At 30.5% G+C, this 27566-nt stretch overlaps 1 protein-coding gene across 2 annotated transcripts in view; it reads left to right on the forward strand.

Annotated features, from left to right (window-relative positions):
• Vti1a (Vesicle transport through interaction with t-SNAREs 1a) overlaps positions 1 to 27566 on the forward strand; it is a 60470-nt gene that overhangs the window by 15986 nt on the left and 16918 nt on the right. For both annotated transcript variants that reach the window (XR_012756098.1, XM_075362949.1), the window contains exons 3-4: positions 13657 to 13801; positions 26070 to 26302. Coding sequence is in view for 1 of the 2 variants with exons in the window: in XM_075362949.1 (XP_075219064.1) it covers positions 13657 to 13801; positions 26070 to 26302 (378 nt within the window). In the remaining variant the exon portion in view is untranslated. The remainder of the gene's footprint in view (positions 1 to 13656; positions 13802 to 26069; positions 26303 to 27566) is intronic.

The raw sequence follows: 27566 nt of genomic DNA on the forward strand, positions 1-27566 counted from the left end.
TGTTGACAAAAATTTCACCAAGTGAATTCACCTTAGCTAACTTGCATTCTACATCTACATAGTTCTGTAATAGTGGATGTAATCCTTGTAAATGTTCTACATCTTACTGACAAAGCTTATTGAAGATGTGAAGCAAAGTTGATATGAATGCATTTGTTTTAAACTAAATTCTCAAGCATGACTGATGGTAGTGAATGCTTGCTTTACAATAAATGTGTATTTTATTGCTGCAAATTTTAAAACTTAAATTAAACGTAATTTAATAAAAAAAATTCTTTTGCTCTGAAATAGTTCAGACATGTAGTAACATCTGAATCTAAAAGTGGTAATTACAAAAATTAAAAAAAGTATTTATTATTTCAAATTAATAAAACTTATAGTTTATTGCAATATTTTCCATAACATGGTGTTCAGGAAATTAAAAACCCTGTTGATTATAGGCTCTTATCATGGTTTTAGAACTCCATGCAGTGGCTTAGATACTTTAAAATATTGACAATAGCAGAGGCCAGTACTTAAGGATAGTGTTGCTCATCAGTAAGATACAACACCACCAAAATCATTCATCTAATTAAAATTATTTAAACTAGTTTGAACAGGAACAGTAGACAGACTATCATCACATATTTTTGATCAGTATTTATACCATAGAGAAGTAAAAAAAACCAATAGCTTTTTCTAAAGAAATCTACTTTTTACTACACATTGGTATTTAAAAGTTATTTTTTAAAGCAAGTTTTTCTTTTAAGCATAAGGATTACAGTGAGATTTTTGGCTTAAAAAAAAAGTATATATTATTATTGCAGTTACATTTGTATTAACAATAAAATATTCATCACATAATGGTGTAAAAAACAACTTTTTGAAGCCTTAATTTCAGACACAACTCATAAAAAATTAAATTGTGCATGCAGAGATGATTAATTATTCTTGGGCAGAGATTAACAACAAAAAATGAATTTAGGTTGCAATATTTATTATTAACTGATCTTCTTTGCATAAAAAATCACTTTTCCAACAATGAAAAACCCACAACAATCTTTAACATAGACTAATTTTAACAAGTACTAGTTAAAGGGAGAATAATTAACATTAGTATAGCAAAATACTTACATTTTTATTAAATAAAACTTTGCAGGGACCCTAGTAAATTGTTTCATGTACACAAAGAGATTTGTCTAACTGCACACTGTCTTATAGAAGTGAATTGGCTAATATATAGATAAGAGAGTAGAAAATTTGCTGGAAAAGTTTAAAATTAATAGTCTTTACATAAACATGGCCAATCTATTTTACAGTTGTTGGGGTGTAATTAATAGCACATAGGAATTGTTCAGTCTGACATTGTGTTAAACTCATCTCATATGCATGATATCCTCATATCATAGAGTGATTAAAACACCTGTTGAGTAGAGGCTTCAGTTCTAAAAGTAAAATAAAAATTATAAGATAGAACAACAATGGTCTGCGTTAATACATTTCTGCATTAGCTTTATTTAAATAAAACTTAAGTATAGTATTATCTTTTAAAATGAACCTATTCAAATGTATAATTTGATTTGCAAGCTTGTGACATCTACTTATTTGCATAAATAACACTGTTTTAAAAACTCTTCAGCTGCAGTTACATCTAGCTTTTAAGTTTATTTCCATCTATTTTGAATCATTGTTTTTTTTTTGTATTAAATTGGGAAAAGTATATTTAGCACATAAAAGTTTCTAGATAGTAAATGTCATCACACACACAATTCATGAGTTATTCCACCTATGCAGAAAAAGAACTATTTTAAATTGACTGTTTATTCCATTATATTTAAATTTATTTCATCATAAATTCAGAATGTATGTTTGTTTCAAAAAGTTATTAAAAATTATTTTTAGATTAATTTCAGTAATGAAATAACTAAATAATATTAATTATAACATTTTAAATTATGACATGGTTATAACATTTAATTATGTGGAAGCATATAAAATAAAAATGCTCAGTACTCCTTCAAGAAATTTAAGAATTTCATTTTATATAATGAGATGCAAGTAAGTGGTTTATCCTACAACGATAGTTTTAAGATAGTTTCGCTTATTCAGAATGTTCCTTTCAGGAAGGCCACCATTGGCATTCTGGAAACTGTAGGAGCTTTGAGAAACTTGTAATGGGGAAACCTTTCCTGTATTCCTGTATTCTTGCGGTATTAAAAATATAAAGCCACTCCACAGGCCGAGAAGAAGCCCTATCACTTTCAGGTCAGCAATGATTCACCATGAGTGTTTTTAAGTAATGTTATGTACTGTATAAGTATCATACTTAATAGCTTTTACAATTTTTGACATATGTTCATATGTTTCTTTCATTCCTACAGCATGTGCTACTGGTATAGAAGAAAACTTATTTCAGTTATGCAACAACACTGTCTTTAAGCTTCTTTTTGATACGTCTATAAATAAACACCAATCATGAATAACATATCAAAGCCCAGTTCAGACATTAGCTCCCTAACATCATGGCAGGAAAAAATTAAACTATCTCTTTAAGTATTTCGTAAATTTTCATTTCAATTTCTGTATACTGAAATTTTAGTATCCTTGTTTAATAAATCCCATTCTTTAAGACATGAGCCTAGGAGTTCTGCATGTTGTTTCGACAAACAAGTCATGAATTAGGTCACTCAATTCTCTCCTTATGTGATGAGGTGAGGTTCAGTATTTGATTCTTCTGGAATGTAATTAATATCTATTGAAGTTGAGAATTCATAGGTTGAGCATTCTGGGGAATCAGAAATTTCTTTGCAAGAAGTTGGAGCAATCGGAATTGGTAAATCAACACCGTGAACTACTGATCTCATAGCTGAGTAAACATTTGGGTATGCAATACTGCTTTTATTGTCTGAATTGAAACTAGTAACATTTGTTAAGCAAAAATAGCAGTCATTATAATGTTTATTAGGCTCTTGTCAAATCATAAGTACACCACTGGCCTACGTGGTGCGAGTGGTAGCATCTTGGCCGTTCATCTGGAGGTCCTGGGTTCAAATCCTGGTCTTGCATGGCATTTTCACACACACTACAAATCATTCATCTCATCCTCTGAAGAATGCCTAATGGTGGATCCTGAAGTTAAAAAAAATAATAAATCATAGGTACACCAAAAAGCAAATGCTCTTTTTTTCCTTTTAACGACTAGGTTAGTTTAACGTAGAACTTGATGCAACATGTGAAGCTAGGATTTATCTTGGTCGGTCTCCCAAGGGACAGTCAGAATAATGTTTGTAAGCGGTTTTCAGCAGATTTGATAGTGGTTTTTGTTGACTTTTCATGATGAATTCTCTGCAAACATGACAAAAAATATTTGGATGAATGAAAGTAAACTGAAATATTACAGAAACATTTACTTAATTATAAAAATAATTAAGTTTTAATTTTAAATACTTCATAAAATTGTTTCACCGTGGAGTGCAATAAAAGACAGCGCAAAACACACATGCACAACTTAGCAAATCTTGATGTTCAATAAAAATACCAAAAGTTGTTCTGTCATAAAAATCTTTCACCAAATTTATGGCATCACTTATGATATGATCTTTATAATATGTGTATGATAAAACCACTCCCACATCTAAAGAACACAGCAAGTCATGCCAAGAGCTGAACTCATACTGAAAAAAGTTTCATCACGTTGAATTACTCGATTACTTGACTCGCTGACATGTCTACACATGTCTGGCTTGACATGAAATGACATCATTCGACTGTTATGTATCAAATATAGGTCTACAGCATGCATCACAGTATAAATCAAATGTGAATAAGCAAACATGCAGACATACTAACTTATTTGTATTGTTTGTTCCACAAATGATGGAACAAATAGATTTAAGAGGTTGTAACTTAAGAACACTGTGTGGTGGGTTGTTTCAGAATACATATTTAGATTCAGCATATAAAGTACTACAAAAGAGGTCTGTAAATAAAGTATTGAGACTAATTTTTTTTTTGGCAGCCAAAGTGGCAACACTGTAAAGTTGCTAGTAAGCATATGGTTATATGAACAGCTGATTTATATTAGGTATTAATATTTTTAGTCTATTGTTGCCATGTGAGACGTAAACAGACTTTTCGTGAAACGAGTTTTTGTTGTGCATTACAAAATTGAGTGACACTAATTATGAACAACATTGTGCAATCAAGTTTTATGTTAAACTCCTTGAGAATACTACTAAAACTTTTTCAAAATTGAAAAGGGCGTATGGAGATGACTCTGTTATGAGCCCAAGTTTCTAGATGGTTTAAAGCATTTTCAGATGGCCGGGAATCAGTTGCATATGATCCATGTTCTGGAGGACTGTTAACATCAGAAAGTGACAACAATATTGAACGAATCACAGACTTAATATGGTACGATGGCAGTTAACTGTCAGAATGATTGCAGAACAATTGAATTTGAATCGTACCATAGGCCATCAAATTTTGACAAACGAATTGGACATGAAAAAAGTTTGTGCAAAATTGGTCCCAAAAAACCTCACTGTTGAACAAAAAAACAACAGGGTGGAAGTGTGCCGCAATCTTCTACAGCGAATTGAAACTGATCCTGAGTCTCTAAAAAATGTTATTACTGGTGATAAAGCTTGGATATTTGAGTACAACCCAGAAACAAAATGCCAGAGCAAGGAGTGGCACACTTCAAACTCACCTTATCCAAAAAAAGCAAAAATGAACAAATCTAAAATCTCAACCATGCTAATTTGTTTTTTTGATAGTAATGGCATTGTCCATAAGGAGTTTTTGCCTACAGGGCAGGCTGTAAATCAATTTGTTTACCAAGAAATTCTTGAAAGATTGCAGAAAAGATTTGCCTGCATGAGACCAGCCATCAAACACAACTGGATATTGCATCATAACGATGCACCTTGTCACACTCAATTATTGAGTTTTTGGTACAGAAAAACATTCCTGTAGTTCCTCAACCACCTTATTCACCTGACTTGAGTTCCTGTGAATTTTTCCTGTCCCCGACTTTATAAAATCTCCTAAAAGGGCACCATTTTGGAACGGTAGAAAACATTAAAAAAATGTAACCAACCATCTGAAGGATATTCCGGTTTCTAAGTTCTAACTCTGCAATGAAGAGTGAGAAAGCTGTTTGAAGCGTTGCGTGGCTTACCAAGGGAATTATTTCAAAGGTGATAAGAATCCATGTATAATTGGATTGTAAATAAAACGTTTTTCTGAACCAGTCTCATTACTTTATTTACAGACCTCGTAGAACATCTACTCCCTTTTCAGTTCCAAAATTTTATGTTGACCAGTGCTATTAACTTGTTTTATTCAATCCGAACTACTGTTTAATAATACATCATCTGTTTTAATCATTTTTACCAGCTATTTTGTGGTGAATATAAAATTTGGTGTACCTGAAATTTATATTTTTATATAAAACCATTTTGTTTCTATAGATCCTAGAAGGTTGAAATTTACACAGAACATTTTTAGAACCTTGTTAAAAGGTCTGTAAAGTTTCAATAGAATCAGTGGGGGAATGGGTGAGTGATACTAACTCATAAGCATGTATCCCTTCATGGGACACACAGTGTATGAATATTGTTGATCATTTCATTTAATGCATTTTTCATTAAAATTCATTAAAAACATAGCTGAAAGTTTTAAGATTGTAGAAACAGGTGTTCATTTGAAGAAGTAGAGAGATCCCAGCAAATATACTCATTGGAAATCATAAAAGAAAGCACTTTGTGAAACAATTTATATTATTACAATATATTATTTTAAAAACAAACTTATTTTATTCACCAGATACAGTTAAAATAAAAAGATAAATAAGAACATTTACCTAACTACCTAATTTACCTAAGTGCTTTCATAGTGTTACTCCATCATCAGCAATCAAATTTTACAAATAACACATTAAAACTTAGTTAAAATTTTAAAATGAATTTCATTAGTATGTAACATACTTGTGTACATTTAAAACTTATATCTACTATGGTAAGATAATGAGTGTAGATCATCACCTGATATTTATGTTAATATAAAATTAAGGTGATAACATACTTGTTGTCTGAGAGTTATTGTAACCACTTTGATATTGAATAAATAATTTATTTATTAAGATATAATAATGTGTTGTATGAATTTGGAATCATTAAAACTGAAAGTATTTTATTACCTGTAATCAAAGGCATTCATTGTGTCCATTAATAATTTGCAAAATATCCAGTCGGTAATCAATTTTATGCCATATTTGTTATAGCATATCCACATCTATGAGTTCAAATGTGTTAAAAATCCTCTCCTTAAGGCATCAATATTTACTACACAAATTTTGTATACATTATCCTTGATGAAACCACATAGGAAAAAATCACATGGAATTATATCCAGTAATCAAGGTGGCCAAGTGATTGTGGTCCATCATGTCCAGTTTGATTCAGGAATGTGTTATTGAGGGATTCAAGCAATAATAAACCCAAATTTGGCAGTGTTACATCTTGTTTGAATATGATTTCAGGTTTTATTTTTCAAGCTGAGGGTAACAAACCCTTCTAACAAGTCCAGATAGATATTCGCATTAACTGTCGTTTCCGCAAAGACTAAAGGTCCAATCACACAATCGTGAAGCAGTCTGCACCAAAGATTATTTTTTGGGCCACCTTTTATATGATCAAGTATAACAAGTGGGTTCTCTGATCTCCATATTCGAACGTTCTGAGTGTTTACTTTTCCATACATCTGAAATGTAGCCTTGTCTGAAAACATAACTTCTAAAGTAACAATCATTTTCACAGCAAATTCCTTTCTAGCAATGGATCTTGTGGTGTAATGTGCTGCAATATTTGTAATTTATTAGGACACAACTTTAATCATTCTTCAAAACGTCATGAATGGTAGATCGCAAAAGATTTAACTCGCACGCTGCATCCCAAATTGACTCCCAGGGCTGTAAACAAAAGACTGACAAATGATCTCAAATTTTCATCTGATGTTCTAGGCCTGCCTGCACTCTTCTTATCTGCAACACTGCCAGTTTCTTAAAATTTGTCATACCATGAACAAATATTTGTTATAGAGGGTGGCTCTAAATTATACCCAGTTCTAAAATTGCGTTGAACTTTGGAGTCTGATTTTGTTTTAATAAACCACTCAGCACATTGTGCTTTCATCTGTGGATTCAGGCAACTGACATGTGCAGTTACATATGTAATCGCAGTGCTATCTAGTATTTGCCGAGGGAAACTCTATGAGTTACTGAAAGAGAGCCCAACCATTCATTAATAGGACAATTACATTTTTCCTAATTAGACATTAAAGTTGTTAAGATAATTCTAGGACAACCAGTAATATCAAGATGGATATAATATATTTGGTTGAAAAATAATTTATTTGATTCAATGGTATATATAATTTTTTAAATATACGTGTAATTTTTTTTGAAAATTAAAATAATTTGTTTTGGTGTAAGTTGTTAATATATTTATATATATATATATGGTAATTATCTTTGAAAGGCCTTTAGAAGGAAAAATTCCATTAATTTGGAATGAGTTGTTTATAATTTTTAATAATTATAAAGTAATATTTATATTTTTTTTATTTCATAATTATTCTGCACTTTAACACTAAGAGCTATATATATATATATATATATATATATACTTTATAATTATTAAAAATTATAAACAACTCATTCCAAATTAATGGAATTTTTCCTTCTAAAGGCCTTTTAAAGATAATTACCAGTTTCTTCTTCAGTGTAGCATCTAGTGGCCCCGTTTTAAATGGCACATGTCTTATAAATATTATATTTAAGGCTTTCTAAAATATCAGTTCTAATATATAAAGTGATATAATCTATCTATATTGTTTTTTTGTTCACCACATAAGCTTGCTGAAGCTTGTACATGGGAGTTGGAAATGGAATTTTGTAGCATATGAAAAATGTCATGTCTAACCGGGATTTGAATGTGGGGCCTGCAGATGAAAGACCAAGATGCTACCACCCCACCACAGAGATCAGCTAATTGTTCACTTATTATATCAGTTTTTCAGATTTACTATGATTGTAAATTTCATATTGTTGAAGTATAGTGACATCAAATTCCCCATAACTTAACAGTTAAACCTGTGATACAGTCCTCTACCCTATCTTACATGTGAACGAAATTATCAACATATCAAATGATAAACAAAAAAGCTACATCATTAGAACACCATTTCATATTCCTATACACAAGCTTTGAGCTTATATGGTGAATTAATCATTCAAAAAACCAAAAAAAAAAAAAAACATTACTGAAACCATAAATACTGAAATATTTTTAAAACACTTTGAAAATGTTTACAAATTCCACAATGAGACACATGCAGACTAACTATTAAACTGGCATCGCAGTTTTAGTGAAACCATGCTTCTTTTAAATGGAAATTTAAGAAAATGTCATACTTTTCTAAGATCTATTAGAAAATTGTATCCAATGTATGCTATATGTAAAGTATGAACACAGCAATTTAACTAATGTCCTTCATTTTACCATATCTAAAACAGATTACAAAGAATTTTAAAAGTATAACACTAAATATTATATAATATTTATTCACATAGCAGCAACAGTCTTAATGCTCAATAGTAGTAGTTACTGATTGATGATAGTGAATTTCATAGTGTATGAAAACTGCTGCCCCTGACCAGGACTCAAACCCAGAACTTCTGGATAAAAGGCAGAAGTCATATCAGATTTGTCATACCACCAAAGAGGTAAAATTTTTATTTGCAAACCAAAAGAAAAATATACTTTAAATTTAAACATCTCATGTAAATATATAAAAATGATAAAATGACACAATTCAAATTTAACATAATAGAAAATAAGCTTTCACACTAGTAGTATGGCCTCTTCATCATTTTTCAGGCTGGCATCACACAAAATAATTCCAGCAGCTTACAACATATAAATTACATTAAATACAAACATTTAAATCCATAAAACATATGAAAAAATATATAATAAAAATACAAAATTTGATCTAATATGAGTTCCATTCTGATGAAACAAGTTACATCAAATGTTTGTGCATGAAAAATAAAGCAAAGGAAAAGAAATTCTTTTAACCCAAAGTTTAAAATATAAGTTAACAATTTATTTTAAAAAATTCTTTACTTTACACCTAATCACTAATTGTATTTTAATAATTAAATTCCAAAATCAAAATATTCTGTTTACTAATGTTTGTTGGCAAAGGAGCCTTGTTATTCATAATTTTTTTTTTTTAATTTCATTTCCAGTTCATTAATGGGTATTGGACTATTCAATTGTGTGTCCTGATTAAAACCAAATCATATGATGTTAACTTTGAGACAACTGACACATATGAAAATAGATAATCAGTCAAATATTTAAGAGAATTAAATTTAAATTTCATCACCAGCACTCAGTACAATTTCAAGTCTTTAACAATTCTAAAATTATCAGATACTTTCCACATATATTTTAGTTGTAACATCATCGGCAATCTGGTGATCTGCCAGGATGCAGGTTCCTTACACCACCTCTGTCTCCATCCGTTTCTGTCCCAAGCCTTCTTCCTTATTTCCTTTCTTTTGTACTAATCCTTCCATATGTTCTAACCGGTTTTTTTTTTATGTACTGCCTACATTAGTGATTCTTCTTTAATCTTGTTCATTACTTTCTCAGTCCTCACTTTATCTATCCATCCTGTTTTCTCCATATCGATATCTCAAAAACCTCAATCCAGTTCCTTTCCATCTTCCTTATTATCCTTGCTTAATGCTAAATGCAGACTTTTACTACAGACTAATTACCTCTTCTTAATGAAGGCTTCCTTTCCATTGATATCCTTTCTTTTATTTACATTGCTCATTATCAGTCCTTTGTGTCACTATAATACCAAAAAATGTAATTTTTCCTTTTTCTATTCTTCCTTCACTTGTCCTTACCACTAAATTCTCTTTGTTCTTTACTTCCATTACTTTAGTTTTTCCTATATTTATCTTCATTCCTTCCTCCAGGACTGTTTACAATCTTTGAAGCACATGTGCATCAGCTAGAATCATAACATCACAAACCTTCTGCATCTTATTTTTTGCCCTCCTATACTTATGCCTTCTGCTCTTTTATCATATATTCAATGTAAATGTTGAATAGTGTTGGTGAGAGGCAACATCCTCACCTAATACCTCGACCTAAACTGTATTCACTTGTCAGTCATATTCTTATTTACTTTCATTGCTGTTGTTGGTCTTATATATAATTCTTTGTCTTACCTTCTGCCTTTCCATTCTACTTTTTTGTCTTTTAGAGTGTCTATCATATTCTCCCATTCCCTTCTCTAAATGTATGAAACACAATCTTAAGCCATCTAAATATTTCTCTTTAACTATTAAACCACTTCCTTTTCCTTTCCTGAAATCAAAGTGTCTCTGCATTCTCTTCTATTATACTTACCAACATCTAATTTATGGCTTTTAACAGCATGAACTATTAAATTTACTGTTCTGTGTTCTGTACATTTTCTGGTACCAGTTTTCTTTGGAATAGGTATTACTGTTTTTATAAAGCCTTAAGGTCATTCTTCCATACTGTATATCTTCTCACACAGTTCAACTATTTCTTCCAACTCCTTTGTTTAAGCATTTATAAAATTCTACAAGAGGTTAATCCACTCCAGTTGATTTATTATTCTCCATTTCTTTAACTGCTTTTTATACTTCACTTTTTAATACTGACAGACTGTTGTCCTCTTCAGATTCCTATTATTCCTTTTCTATGTTTAGTTTCCCAGGCTTCTCTTTTGCCATTTATTCCACATATTCCTTCCATCTTTATCTTTCTTATTTTTCCTTATGTAGCATTTTACCATTCTTATCCTCAATTTCTCTCATTTATCATTCCCTTTCCATTTATCACATTAATTTGATGCCTTACACATCAAATTGTACTGCCTTTTTCTAGATCCTCAATATTCTTCCTTCAACCCTTCCCTAGGTTTTTGTGTTTCCCTCCTTAACTCATTTTTTTATTTGTGATACAATGCTCTTTCATTTTTTCTGTCTTACTCTTATACTGCCTTCTTTCTATTATGTTCTTTATATTTCTGTTCTTATCCACAGTTTCTTAGATCTCTTTCCCTCATAAAAGTAAACTCCTTCCTCAGCTGTTCTTAATATGGTATATTTATTCTTGTCTCCTCACTTTTCTCATTCTTGTTGCTTTATTTAATCACCTTAGCTAGTTTTTCACTCATTGCTTCCTCATCCAGTTTCCTCAACTTTCCTAATTGTCATTTTTTAACTATCTTCACTTTCTTCTTTAAAGCTATTCTCATTTCCATTGTAGTGCATGAATACTAATGATATCTGCACCTGGCAATAAACTGGATTTATTAACAGCAATCCTATACTTTCATTTACTGTGATATAGTCTATCTGATAGCATGCTTTGTCCTCAGAGAATACCCATGAATATCTCCTTCTGTGATTTTTTAATCAAGTGGTGTTGGTTATAAGTAATATTTTCTCTTGGCAAAATTTGACTAATCTCTTCCTCCTTCCATTCCTTAACTAAGTCAAATTTTCCTAACCCATTTCCCTCTTTGCTTCTCTGACAACAGTATTCAGCCTCCCACCATAAGTGCCTTACAGCACTTGTTTTCCTTTGTTTACTACATCTTCAATACTCATACATGTCTTTTTTATCTTCCTCTTCATAATTCAATATTGGATGTATACTTGTTCTATACCTAAATTTTTTGTTAGCATCCCAGTTCTAACAACAATATAACAAAGAACAGACAATATTAATTTATCATTTATTTACCATACTCTCTGCTCATGTTTTGTTACTTAATTCCATTCCACATAATTGTTGTCCTTTCTTTCTCATTATTTCCCTCTTACGATTCTCTAACTTTCCACTCTGCAACAAAATTTTTACATTACGCACATTTTTACATTTTTAATACAGTCCTCTTCTGTGGCCTTCTGTATTCTAATACCATTCACTTCCTGAATAAATTCCTTTGCTTTTTGGGGCCCCGAGGGCAACAGAGTACCACCACTATTTATCCATCCTTTGAAGAGACCGTTGGCACTTGCAATAGTGAAACTATTATACCAGGGATAACTCAGTCCCTTCATTCACCGCTTGTATTCATTAATATGTGCAATCATTGTTCCATCTCAACAATTGAGATGGAAATTGATTGTACAATTGAAGCCATTAAATTTTCAACTTAAAAGGTCAAGGGATGAGGCTGCAGAGCAAGGTCACCTCAGGAAGAGGATGTCTTCTAATTGAGATGTCATCTAATTAAGATCATACTTTTCTTAGTCACATTTGTTAACAATTAAAAAATAACAATATTAGCAAAAAAAAGTTTTTTTTTCAAAATCACACCCTACTCGAAAAAATGCTATAAACTACTGCTATGTTGTGACATCACAGATGAGCGGTATAATTAAATGAATAATATTTAAAGTGTGAAAAAGTGGCTAGCTTGCAAACTTGATTTCCCGGTTGACTCAGTACCTGGTGCGTTAAGCCGCACAGTTACATCAGCCTGTCAACTGTACAAGCAAAATTTGTTTTATTTAAGTCGAGAAATTATATTAGTTTAGTTAGTGCCAACCGTCATCGCTAGTACTGCCACAACCATGTAAATTAAATAGGGTATGTGTGTGCACTTTAGTTAAAATCATTGAATTAAATAAATAAAAAAATATGATATTTAAATAAAATGATAAATATTTTAAATTAAGTTGTGTGTGTAAGCTGTGCATCAGAACAACTCACAGTTATTGGACTTTCCCGGAACACAGGTTTTAGCCACGTTCCAGGAAAATGCTACAACTGTGTTGTTAGCGTTTTAGTAACAACTTCACACACACCTGTACATTTTGTGTAGATTTTTATAATCAATGTTATCAGTGTTTTATGAACATGGGTGCTATTTCAATTTCATTTATTACTAATTCACTTCCTATATGTATTCCACGATGGTCAACAGATAGATTCAATCAGCATTCTGGTACATTGATTAAACTTATTAAAAATAATGAATGTACTGCCAGTTACAACTGCCCCATTTAATGGCTGACCTATGAACGGCGATCCATTAATTTGCGTTACGAGTGAAGATGGACCCTGGTTTTGCAGTTGTTAATTTCAGTATCGATTTGCCACTTGCTATCTGATATTATCATATGTACATTCACTGCATTATTTAATATAAAAATCTTGTGTTAAAAAACTTAAATTTACCTTACATGCTTTAAGTATAATAATTTCATAACAATAACAATAATAATTTAATTTTATTCTATTATCATATATAAATGATCATATTGTTTAATAAGAATATAATCTTACTGTAATCATTAGAAATTATGTTTTTCATTATTAGGAGCATCAAAACTATGTTAATCCCCTTTAGCTGTATTTTAGACGGTGGTTTATCTGTTGGAACATTTCTGTATATTTGTAAATTCTCTACATAATGTTATTTGTGAAATTATATTATAAATAATAATCTGTTTGAGATACTACATTTTGGTTCTGCCATTTTATTTGTAGTTCTACATAACAATTTCTATTTGTTTTTTACAGTTTTATTTTTCTTATTTTTTAGTTGGAACAAATGGGACTTGAAGTGCATGATATGAAACAATGTGACCAACCAAAAATGAAAACAAGATTAGAAAGTTATAGAGCAGAACTTCGGAGACTAGAACATGAATTTTCAAAAGCTAAAATAAATTTTATTGAGCGTGATGGTATGTAAAAAATACAGATTTTTAAATACTTTCTGAAAAGATTTAATAATTATTTAGTGTTTTAAATTTTTTTCGTATAAAAATTATAATAACTTGTCACTGGTTGTTTGGTTTTAAAAAATACTGATGAAAACTTTTATACTGTCAGTCATTTTCTCATTAACAGCTTTTTTTTCCATTCAATAAAAGATGTTAATTCATCTAATAGTTTTCATGATAGAAACCCTAAAACATGAACAAGAAGGGATGATTAAATCTATCTCCTAGTTAATACCTGACTATAAAAAAATTATGCAAATAGAACATATATATCTATTCATACAATATAATATTCTTTCAGCCTCCGCAAAGCACAGAATTAGAGAAACAGTCTTACCTTTAATTTTTTTTTGTTCAAAACGCTTTTGGACCTAAGCCCATCCTCTTTGATATCTTTTATAAATTGTTAAACTGTTTACAGTTCATACAATAACTCTATTAGCTTTTTACATTTTTAAAAATTGTTTGTTTAAAATAAAAATAAATTTTAAATCTTTTAAAATAAATTTATAACAAATATTTGTTCAGTCAAAAATGAAAAATTTTTCATTCTAAACAGTTTAACAATTTGTAAAAGATATCACTGAGGATGGGCTTAGGCCTGAAAGCATTTTGATGAAGTAAAAAAAGGTAAGAGTGTTTCTAATTCTGTGCTTTACAGAGGCTGAAAGAAAATTATATTGTGTGTATATACATTGTGTGTGTGTGTGTGTGTGTGTATATATATATATATATATATACATACGTATGTACATACTTATACCATATCAAATACTACAGGAATTTTCTGATGCACTTTATAAAAATATTACTGTTATCAAAATAAAAAAAGTTCATACAAACAGGGCTGGGAATTGTTTTTTAAGTTAAAGCTAGTGAAGATTTTGTCCAGATTTCTGGTCTGAATATCAAATAATGTTATACTAAAACTCTACGGATGCAAATTATTGAGCAAAATTGGTGTTTTAATTTGTCTTGTGAGAAGAATTGAAAAAGTGGATTCCAGAACTGTCTCCCCTAGTTTCCGAAAAAGTTGTCATAAAACCAAAAAGAGATTGCAGTCTAGAAATGTGTGTTTTCAGGCTTGCCATAATAAATTTAATTTAATAAATTGCCAATAACAAATAAAATTTCAAAACAAAATGTATAGAGAATTTAATCTCTACAAATTTTGATTGGAATTGATTTAATTAATCATAGATTTTTTTCTGTGTTGTTCAACACAACAAAAATTCTGAAAATCATTGCAGATTATGATTGAAAACCTACTTCTCTCAAAAAAATTTTATAACAAAATTTAATTATTATTAAACAAATTTAGAATGGTAATATTAAATTAGCTGCTTGAAATGCTCAAAATTAAATTCTCTACAGATTTTGTCGTGAAATTTTATTTTTGTTATTGGTAATTTTATTTGGTAGTTGACAATTTAACAAAGTAATTTGTATGCTGAAGCTAAAAAAAGTATCCAATTCAATACTGATTTTTGTTTGGGTTTTGCAACAATTTTCATGGAAACTACTGAAAATACAATTCTGGGACCCAATTTTTTCAATTTTTCATTAAGGTAGTATAAAAAACCACTAATTTTGGTCAGTAATTTGTATCCATAGAATTTTATTATAGCATTGATTGATCATTAGAGCATAAATCTGGGCAAAATCTTTTCTAGCTGTAATTTGAAAATAAGTTGATTTACATTTACTCATATATGATCTACATCTTTTTCATTACTTTGATGAGGTATACCTGCAAAGTATAACAAAGATGAGAGTGATTCAGGAGGAAAGCAAAATAATAATTTGGGGATTTTAAAGCTTGAAGTAAAAAAAAGAGTTCATATAAACATGTCTGAAAACTCTTTATCAGGTTACAGCTAGTGAAGAATTTCATTCCCCTCCCTGGTAAAATGAGGTTATACTGAAATTTTTAAGGCCTTACGTAAACTGATAGTTTCTTATGTTTTTGACTTGAAAAATCAAATAAATCAGTTCCCAGAACTGTATCTCCCCTAATTTCTTCATGATATCCAACGTAAATCAGAAAAATTCAGTGACAAAAAATACGTACTTTAGGTTTTAAGTACAAAAAGATTAAAAACAATTGTTTCTAGTACAATAAATTTAGATCTTGGAAAAATTAAAATACTTTTAAAAAACTAATCACGGTGATTTATAACTACATTAATTTTTAAGAAATGTTTGAAAATTCCACCATTGACATTGATGCACTTTTCAACTCATTTCCTGACATTTTGTGCCACCAACCTAATGGTATCTTCGCATTCTTTGTTGAGGGCAGCAGCATTGAGAATGCGAGCGATCAGTTCATCATCATAAACAGTGATCCAAATTGAACCAATGATCTAGGAGGCCAATTTACCGGCCCTCTGTGTCAAGTCCATTTATCAGTAAATTTTCATCTAAGAATTGTCTTACATCATTTGTAAAATGTGTTTCTCCTCCATCAAAGTTCATAGTACATAAAGTTGATAGTACATTTCAATTCGTTTCGCAAATGAGAAAAGTTTTTAAACACTTTAAGAAATTCATTGTTTAAAAATTCCAGATAATTTCTCTCTGTGACACATTGTTCTAGTATGAAAGAATCTTGGTTATCGATCATGCTACACCAAATATTCACCAAAAATCATTGCCGGAAATATGATAAATACATGTGGGTTTTCTTCAGACCATCTGTGTTAATTCTGTGTGTTGTTTATGCCATTACTGGTAAAAGTAGTTGCATCTGAAAATAAAATGAACAGATTTAAGTGGTAATAATCGTTAACCCAATGACAAAACTACAGTCTTCTGGCATGACCACCAAGTTGGAGGTGTTGAACTTTCTGAACATAAGGATGCAGTCTGTTAGTATACTGTACTTTGTAGAATGTTGAGCGTGTAGAAATTCTTCACGTTCTTGTTGTAGGATTAAGCTGTACCATCTGAAGAATGTTTTCCCTGTTATCACATGTACTCGTTGGCATTCAGATGAAATGAGTGCTGGAAAGCGTACCATTCTCATGAAGATTGTTATAAATTCTACAAAATACGTTACAAAGTGCAGTCTGTGAGTATACTGTACTTTGTAGAATGTTGAGTGTGTAGAAATTCTTCACGTTCTTGTTGTAGGATTAAGCTGTACCATCTGAAGAATGTTTTCCCTGTAATCACCATGTACTGGTTGGCATTCAGATGAAATGAGTGCTGGAAAGCGTACCATTCTCATGAAGATTGTTATAAATTCTACAAAATACGTTACAGTTTGAAACTACTCTTTCAGGGTACCTATATTGGTATTCTTACACCACAGCTGGAGCACTTCCATCACTAAAGCCGAACAAGAAAATCATGTCAGCATATTTTGCATGAGTGAAGACACCCCTTTTTCAAAAGAAAGAATTCAAAACGTAGTTTCATGTTTTTATTCAAATTCAATTGGATAAATGTAAATGAAGTTTAGAGTACAACTAACACAAAACCATTACATAACTTGATTCTCAGAAATAATTAAACTCAATCAAAATTATGTCAAAAACAACTAAATTGCAACCATTTCACGTTTTATTAACACGTAACCACAATTTTATGACAACAATGAGAGTACTATTAAAATTAATTTCAAAGCACACAGTTAGAGTTGCCAACCTAATTTCTCTAAGATCTTAATCTGTTGTACTAAAATAGTTGTTTTTAATTTTTACAAACTCATAACATTCTTCTGTTAAGTTTGAATTGATTTTTTTTTTCGTAGGCTTTATTACATCAATTATCTCAGAATTAAGTTCTCTACAAATTTTGATAATGCAATCTATGCATTTATTAGTCATTTAACAACGTTATTGTACTTCAAATCTAAAAAATTGTGTTTTTCATCAGCAAATATTTCTGTTCTATGTTAGATATTATGAAATTATGGGCAATACAGTTGTGAGACCTATTTTATTTCACATTGCAAGACAAACAATATATGAAACCATCAAGTTTACTACTTATAAGATCCTTAAAAAAATTCAGTATGAACTCATTTCACTGGGGGAACTGAAATTCTTCACTTGCCATAACTCGATAACAAAGCGTTTTCGGATATATGTTTGTATGAATGTTTTTCCTTATTTCAATAAAAGAATCAGTTCAGGTCTAGAATCAGTTCCCAAATTATTATTTTCCCTTCCTCCTGAATCACTCTGTATATTGTGCAGTGTATTTATATTTAAATACATTATATACAATTATGTATAGTGTAAAATTCACAACTGTTAAAATTATACATGCATCAAAGCACTAATTTGAACTTCATTAAATTAAAATTCCCATATTAATACTATTTTTGCCAATTTTATTTTTGTTTAATTTTTGGAGAATATGCTTACATAATCTTAAAATATTAATCTTTAATTTTTAAATAAATCCTTGTATCAGTTACAAATCAAAATTTCTTCATAGCCAGCAAACAAGTGATCATATAATGTCAAGACTGTGAGTAGGCAGTAGACATGCCTAGACTCACTGTGTGCAGTTTTGCAGCACTGTTTATGCATGTATTATTATTATTATTATTATTATTATTATTATTATTATTATTATTATTACGTTTTTAGAAAACTAAATCTTTAAACAAAGTGAAATTTTTACAAAGATTTTGTACACAGTTTGGTCTTGAGACTTTATTAATGCACAAGTGTATGCATGGAAAAAATAGTTCTTTGGTGGTGTAATGAAGTCCAAAATTTGTCTCATTGTTGTCAAACAAAAACCAACGTAATGTCCAATAAAATTATGAATTTTAGGATGTTTTAGAAGGTAAGATTAACAATAATAGATAAACTTAAGTAAAAAGAAAGCAGGATAAGTTACAGCAGTTTTCAATCTGTTATTCAAAATCAGAAAATTTCTACATGATAGATTCTCTGCGTTTTGAGTACTGATCAGAAGGCTGAGCAAGGTGAAATTTTACAGAGACTTTGGCTTGCTGTGAGCTAGAAGAGAATGCATTTTAGGTAGATTTCAGAAGAAAGCTACCTATTGTAATGGGTACCATGATTCGACTTCCAGAAAATTTCAACATATCTTTCCGTCACATCCCCTAGACCCCAAAACCACCGTCAGCTCAAAATTTTATTTGTATATTTACATGTATTTCACTTTCTTGTGGATACAATAACTATGATAATTTTGCACCAATCACTTTCAAATTGTTCCCTAAAAATAATTCGTCCCAAAATCTCAGTCTAGTGCATTAATGGCCAAAATCAGACAATGGGGGTGGAAATAGGGGGCTTTTTGAAAGCACAAAATATCGCTATAACTTAATAATTGAATAATAAAATATTGAATTCATTTAAAGTTCCTACTATTCTTTGGATAAGGGCCTAAAATTTATCTAACTAAAGTTTTTTGATATCACCAACCATTGGCCCAGGGGGTGGAAAAACGTTTTGAAGACAAAATAATTATACCTCCCTTAACAGGCACAGTATTGAATTGGTTTAAAGTGGTCATTAGTCCTCTAAGCATTACTTAAAACTTTTGTATGAAACAATTTTTGATATGACCAACCCTTATGACAAGAGATGACCAAAATGTTGCTGGAACTGTAAGATGGGGCTTGTTGTATGCTAAACATGTGAAACTTTTTTTCACTTGCAACCATTGTCATATTGAGTAAATTTGAAGTTTTTCTTAACTTTAAGATGGGAGTCTTTTTTATCCCCTACTTAGCATCGGTAAAATCTATCTCCACCTTCCAGCGTGCCGAAAGGGATTTTTTAAAGTGCATTCTTACCTTCAATGAAATTTGGGTACACCACTGCAACCCTGAAATGTAGAGGTGTATGTAATGATGTTCAAAAGAGCAAATGAAACAAAGCTGCTTCAACTAGAGAAAATGAAACCGCTCCAATAAAAGCAATGACAGAGGAGTTGCATATGTTGACTTTCTCCATGATCAAAAAGCAGTTATAATGGTCACCATGAAAGATGGCATTTGTCGTTTAAAGTATTGTATCTCAGTTAAAAAAAATCACGCAATAAATATTAAGGTATCGTCGGAAACTGCAATTATTTTTGAACTAACAGGATTCAGCTGACTTTAGTTACCATCATTTGTTTGAAAATTAGGGGTGTGAAAAATGGAAAACCCTTGATTTTTACAGTTTTTCTGAGAACTTCAACTCTGAATTACTATAAAATTAAAACCTATCAAGATAAAAATTTTCTGTTTTTGGAGGTAGATTAAACAATTGTTTCTCAATAATTATAATTAAGATTTACCCCAAAACTATAATTATTTAAGCATACAGAGCATTTTTTTACAAGAAAACCGTATCTTTAGTTTCAATGAATATTTTACAGTAATAATGTAAAATAATATGTCTTGGGGAAAAACACATTGAAATAATCCTTGAAACAATTTGAATAAGATGACAGTATTTTGAAAATAAAGCATTTAATATTAAGCTTTTAATTGAGATGGGAAAGGTATGAAACAATTATCCAAAAAGAACAGTGGCAACTAATAGCTGATTATGCATCCTGTTCATTGCTATACAGACCTGCGACATGCCGGCATGGTTTAATATTGCCTTTCTCAGAGTTTTATCGCATTACTTTATACTTTGTTAATATTATAAATTATAAATATTATTTTTTTTACTAATATTGTTGGTGTTATTTTCATATATTTTTATTTTTACAACTATTCACAACATTTCTATCATAGATTCAACTGTATAAAAAGAATAATAGATTACAAAAAGCCATTAATATCATATCAGTAAACATTATCCAACTTATAACACTAAATTAAAATAATATGTAACTGCATAGACATCATTTATTTTTAATATTTTATTCCAGTAGTGTAAATTCTTTCATAGAAGTCCAAATAAATAAAGTTAAGACCCTCACTTTAAAATCATTCAAAAATTCATAATAAATTTCTTGAACATGTTCTGCTGGTATATTTTAATAAAATAATTAAAAGTAATTAATAAGTAATATTATTACTAATTACCTATATATAATAATAACTATATAATATAATAACTATTTTATTACTAATACCTTATCAGCAAATAAGTGTTAAGTCCTTGAGATCTTTTGGTTATACAAACTATCATCAGGAGTTAAAGTATGATAATTAAGTCAAGAGTTAAAATAATTAGTCAAAAGTTAAAATACGTATACAGTCATATTGGAGTATACTGTTGTTAACATGCAAACAGTCACGACTGTCTACGTATTTTAACTTTTGACGTAATTATAATATTTTAACACCTGATAATGATTTGAAAAAACTGAAAGATCTTGAGAACTTAACACTTATTTGCTGGTAAGATGGATGTATCACTTTTTAATTATGTTTAATTATTTAATAGAAATTCATAAAATTTGTTTGTAATGATTACTTACAGTACTCAATGAAGTCATTCTGCCAAGGCTTCATCCTCTTCTTCATTGTTGTCTTAAGTATCATCTTCATCCTGAAGATTTATGATGAATTTCTCTATTATGTCATCTCACATGACTTTATTGCGGAAATCCTCTTTATCCATAATGTGGATTTTCTGTATCCATAATGCATTTTCCCCAGACCTCTGCAATAACATTCTCTAATTTCTCAGTGTCTGTCATCTTGAAAGTTCGGTTTTGATCAGCAACTTTCCTTTTCACTAGCACCCACATAAGCCCTATCGTATTATATTGACTGTGATATGGCACTAGGAAAATAACAGAATGTCCTTTCTCGTTGGCTAAAATATCAACTTCATACAGTTTACATTCATTCTTACACGGAAGTATTTTTTGCACAGCTCCTGTTTACTTTCAACCACTTTTTCTTGAAGCTGCTGTTGGATTTCAGTTTTCCTTCAACTGTTGCTGGGAACTTTATTCACTGCAACTGAGTGATAACTTGCATTATCTATTATTATTATTATTACGCTCCCTTCTTGTAAGTAATTCAAAAAGTCATTTTTAAAACTGTCACTGTTCATTTCTAAATGATAATCTGAATCAGCTTTCAATTTCTGCTTAAAACCCATTTACTTTGTTTAATAAACCCTGTTTTAGCCAGCCATACCTGCATGACACACTATTAAATAACTGCCTTTTGTGATGGGTATTTTAAATCCCTTTAATTTTCTTTGAATCTTGCTATATTCATGAGAATGATTTTCATTAACCCACGTCTCATCTGTGTAAAATATGGGTTGATCATCACCTGACACTTTTAATTTGTGAAATATCTAAAAATTCAGTTCTTTTTATTGCAATATCAGGTTTTAACATCAGGAATTGTTAACCATTTTTCATTTTTTTATAACAAAATCCAGTTTTTTCAAAACACGACGAATGGTAGTAGATGATAGATTTACATCCAGTTTTTCCTGTATTTCCTCTCTGAGCTTCTTAACAGTAGGGATTTCATTTCGATTGTAGTACTTATATATGATTCTGCACAATACCTGACGGTTGAAAGCATCCAGTAACAGATTTGTATTTCATGGCCTATATTTTTCCCTGGGGTTTCAAACTGAACACAACTATTGTTACTGTCACACTCCTTTGCTGTCTTACATATCCTGTGCACTGACCTCCAACTACTGCCGCATGCTTCAGCAGTCAGTTCTTCAACTTTATCAGAGTTAATCGGGTTATGAAATTACAAGTCATGTAGCTGTTGAAAAAATTTATATACGTTGTAGATTACATTTCTCGAACCACTCGATTGTATGGTCATGTTAACTGGAGAACGAAGGTATCTCCATCTCGTTCATATTACACTTACAGTAGTCACAGAAAAATTACAAAAAACAAGATTGTTTAACTTATAACCCAATAAAGAAACAAACAGTCTTTGACATAATATGACACCATTAAATAAACTCAATAAAAAACCAACACGAATTGATAACATGGAAATCAAAAATCCAACTAATTTATTAGATATCACAGCTGATAGCTTAATGAACCCATCAGATTGAAGACTGGCATTGCAATTAATTTATACTAATGTGCAACGACATCATAATTTGAGAAAGCAAAGTAAGAACATAAACATATAGCTACAATTACATGAATTCTGGAAGTTATGAGTCATCCTACTATAACATTATCTACTACAGTACAACAATCTCTTATCGATGAATAGGGACATAAATTTAATTCCATTAAGCCTACATCAGTATTCAAATAATAGTTAAATAAGAAAACAACAGTTAGAAAAAACCATGTTTCTTAACAATTTCATTATTTTTATTAGTTATTTATAATTTTATTATTTTCTTTATAAACTTAGAGCAAGGCCCCTTTTTTATTTCATGCATGACTTGAAATATAGACATAATTGCAATAATAATATTTACATATGTATAATATAATTAATTAACATAAATACTGACTAACAAATGTAGTGGTGTAAAGGATTCATAAATAGAACACAAACAGAAGGTATTACATAATTGTTGGGATTGTACTGCTCGCTGAGATAGCTTCTTCAGTCCATCATATATTGTCATATTTTTAAATAGATTTTTATGATCCTGTAAATGATCCTCACCACAAAACATGAATGTTTATTAATTTAAACTCTACAAATATGAATTCTACAAAATTAATGCTAGATATTAGCAGAAATTTATTTTTTCTACATATAATATTAACCTAAATGTGATTGTTTTACTTGAAACTACCTGTACGTATAAATAATTGCAGTCTTAGGTTAAATCTTAATTATAATTATTGAGAAATAATCATTTAATCTACTTCCAAAAGTAGAAAATTTTTATCTGAATCGGTTTTGATTTTATAGTAATTCAAAGTTGACATTCTCAAAAAAAACTGCAAAAAAAAAAGAGTTTTCTGCTTTTACACCCCTAATTTTCAAATGACAGTAACTAAAATTGGCCAAATCCAGTTTGCTCAAAAATAATTGCAGTTTACAACAATACCTTCATTTTTACTGTGTGATTTTTTTTTTTAACTGAGATACATAAATTTAAATACAGTGCCATCTTTCATGGCGACCACTAAAATATACTACATTCTATATTAAACTCTTGGACAAATTAAAGTAACTTGTCTGTGCAAAAGACTAGATATCCCGAGCTGCTTTTTTTACATATAATAATACTGTCACATCTGATGTGTGCTGCTTCTTCATAATAATGATATACCCCGTACAGTGGCATCATACAGTAATTAAGGTTTTTAATTTTGAACATTTTCAAAATGTTGCACCAGGTTTATTGGAGGCCACACTGTTGAATATCCTCCTAACAGTCCCAGATTCCCACAAAGTGAGTATCATTTGTTCTGCCAAACAAATGGTAGATGCTTGAAAAAGGGTGTAAATGAAAGTGGAAATTGTGCAGAAAAATGTTATGAGTACTTTGTAAATTGTAAATAAATTAGTTTTTAAAAAATGTTGATTTATATTTGATGACCATTGTATTTCTTTATTTTAAAAGCAAACAGTAATTAATGTGTGCATAGTGTTCATTTAAAATTGTGTGTGTGCGCATGCGCACATATGTATACGAGGGTAAGTCAATTATTAACCGCAATGTAGTTATAAATTTTATTGCAATACAAATAAGAAACTTATATGTACATCATTTTTCAACATAGTCCCCTTGCATTTCAACGCACTTGGTCCATCGTTGCACAAGCTTCCTGATGCCCTCATAAAAAAAGGTTTTCGGTTGAGCTGCGAGCCAGGAATGCACCGCTTCTTTCACTGTTTCTTCTGAGGTAAATCGACAGCCCCTTAATGCCTCTTTGTGTGGACCAAACAAGTGGTAGTCAGAAGGGGCAAGATCAGGACTATACAGAGGATGAGCCAATACTTCAAAGTTGAGTTTCTGGAGCGTTGCTGCAGTGTGGGCAGCAGTATGTGGCAGGCACTGTAGTACAACAACACAACACCTTTCGACATCAGTCCATGGTGTTTGCTTTGAATTGCAGGCTTCAGGTTGGCGGTAAGCATCTCACTGTAATGCGCACTGTTTATTGTCGTGCCCCTTTCCTCATAATGTTCCATTACTGGGCCTTATGAGTCCCAAAAAACCGTAAGCATCAGTTTTCCTGCAGACAGTTGGGTCTTGAACTTTTTTTTGCAGGGCAAATTTGGATGTTTCCATTTCATACTCTGCCGTTTACTCTTCGGCTCGTAATGATGGATTCATGTTTCATCACCAGTGATCGTTCTGTCTAAGATGTCCCATTCATTACCATAGTGATCCAAATGTTTTTAGCAGATGTCCAAGCGCGTTTGTTTATGCAACTGTGTGAGTTGTTGTTTTGGGACCCATCTTGCACAGACTTTATGAAACCCAAGTCTGTTGTGGATGATTTTGAAGGCAGACTAATTTGCAGACGATGTGCCACTTCATCAATAGTTACTCGTCTGTCTAAGAAAACCATGTCACGTGCACGCTCAATATTTTCCTCATTTGTGGCAGTAAACGATCATCTGGCTCCTTCGTTGTGCGTAACACTTATGCGACCATTTTTGAATTCTTCAATCCATTTGTAGACACCCCGTTGCAGCAACATACTGTGAAAGTCTGTGATGAATTTTGGCCCGTGATACACCTTCTGACCACAAAAAACAGATCACTGAACATTGCTCTTCTTTGGTGCAAACAGAAAGCGGAGCAGCCATGGTTAACGGCAGGGCAGCGATAATGGGACTACATAGCAGAATCAAACCTGCACAGACATAACAACAATTAAACCACACATCCGTCATCTACGCAACACGACAGTATTACCAACATAAACAAAAATATAACTAAATTGCGGATAATAATTGACTTACCCTCATCATTATATATATATATATTTTACAGAAATTAATCATTTTTAAGATTCATATTTTTCCTCTGTACTGTTAGATTATAATTCAAATTCTACAATATAAACCACAGTTTATATTAATAGAATTTAAAATATGCATATGCAAGTATTACAAAAAGCTATACATATTTATAAGATCCAGAAAACATATAAATCAAATATTTCAGTTTATGAATGATGATTTACACTATTTTGACTGTAAACTACATATCAACAAGTTATTGTTTGAACTGATCAGTTAAGCATTTTAATTTAAAGTGTATATCTATGGCCATACAGAAGATGTATAATATACATCTTTCTCAAGAATTTAAGATACATTATATCTCAAGAATTTAAGATATAAGTGTGCATCTTTTTCCAGGTGATGCTGGCATGTCGTATAGATCTGATGTGTCAGATAGTTTATATAGTCAACATGTAAGTTTAAATGAAGAACAGAAACAAAGACTATTAGATAATTCTGAAAGAATAGAACGAGCAGGTAAAAATTTGATTGCTGGTTATCAGGTACTTCTAGAAACTGAAGATGTTGGCAACCAAGTTCTGAGGGATTTACATTCACAGAGAGAGACTATACAAAGGGCAAGGAATAGGGTATGTAGCACATAAAGAAAAAGGGGTTTCGTTTTTACAATTGTTTTAAGTTCTTTATATTTAAACATTAATTTTTCTCAGAATTTTAACTGCACCTAAAACAAAGTCTCTGTTTTATAAGCTAATAAAAATGCAATATTTTGTAATTGTGTAATTTAGAAAACAAATTCATGCACTATTATAAAACAGTCATTCATCAGAATAAAAAAATGTAATTTTGTGAACATCCATATAAAAAAGGGGAAAAAACATGTTAATCATCCATCTCAAAAGTAAACATTACTCAACTATAGTAGAAATACATTTTTATGCTAATATAGAATTACAATTAATTGCATGATTACGTGAATAATTTAGATTTTAGAATTTAAAAAAAGCTGCTTAAAAAAATTAAAAATTCAATACTTTTAAAAACAGAGCATCACTTTGAGAGAATATATAATGCTGCTGCTAATCTTACCCTTCTGTTTGTATATGTACAACTCTATGAACTCCAAAAAGGACATACTGCTTATCTGATTATTATGATAAAATATTAAACATAAAATATCGTTGTTAGAGTTCTATACAGTCAGCAATTTATTAAGAATCTGGGAGTGTTATTTGTTTTTTTAACACAGTGATACATACTATTTTCCTTATGATGAAATAGTTATATCAGTTCTACAGTTTATCACATATGCACCAATGGTGCTTAAGGTTAATAAATTAACACATTAAACCTGATTTACAGACCTGATTTCAAAATGGATTAGCTGGCTATTTCATATTTTTGGGTTTTTAAATTTGTTTATTGTGAATATTTTAACAGTTTGTGAGGATAGTGTTGTTATCTTATCACTTCATACAATGCATGCTGCAGTTCACAAGCTTGAAAGATTAGTTATTTATCAGTGTTAGTATTCTCAGAAACAAGCAGTTCAATGTGTGTAGTATTATTATTATTATTTGAATTAATTATCTATTAGTTGTCATTTTATTAATTTATATTCTTATGTTATTTACAATTCTATTAAATAATTTACAGTAGTTTTTAAACGCTTATTTAATTTATTTAAAATTAAGTGTAAAATGACATATATATATATATATATGTCATTTAATTGTAATTTTTTAGTCATTGATTTTATTAGAATCTGCTTCCTTATTTACCTCCTTGTACAAAGAAGTAAAAGAAGTATTGTGATCGTGAAAAATTTAGGTTTTCAGATTTCAACTGAAATATCCATTTTGACCATCCCTGAATCCATTTTGACTAGTTTTG

Source organism: Lycorma delicatula, chromosome 1, assembly GCF_047948215.1.
Source record: "Lycorma delicatula isolate Av1 chromosome 1, ASM4794821v1, whole genome shotgun sequence".
In the NCBI taxonomy this organism is placed as follows: Eukaryota; Metazoa; Arthropoda; class Insecta; order Hemiptera; family Fulgoridae; genus Lycorma; species Lycorma delicatula.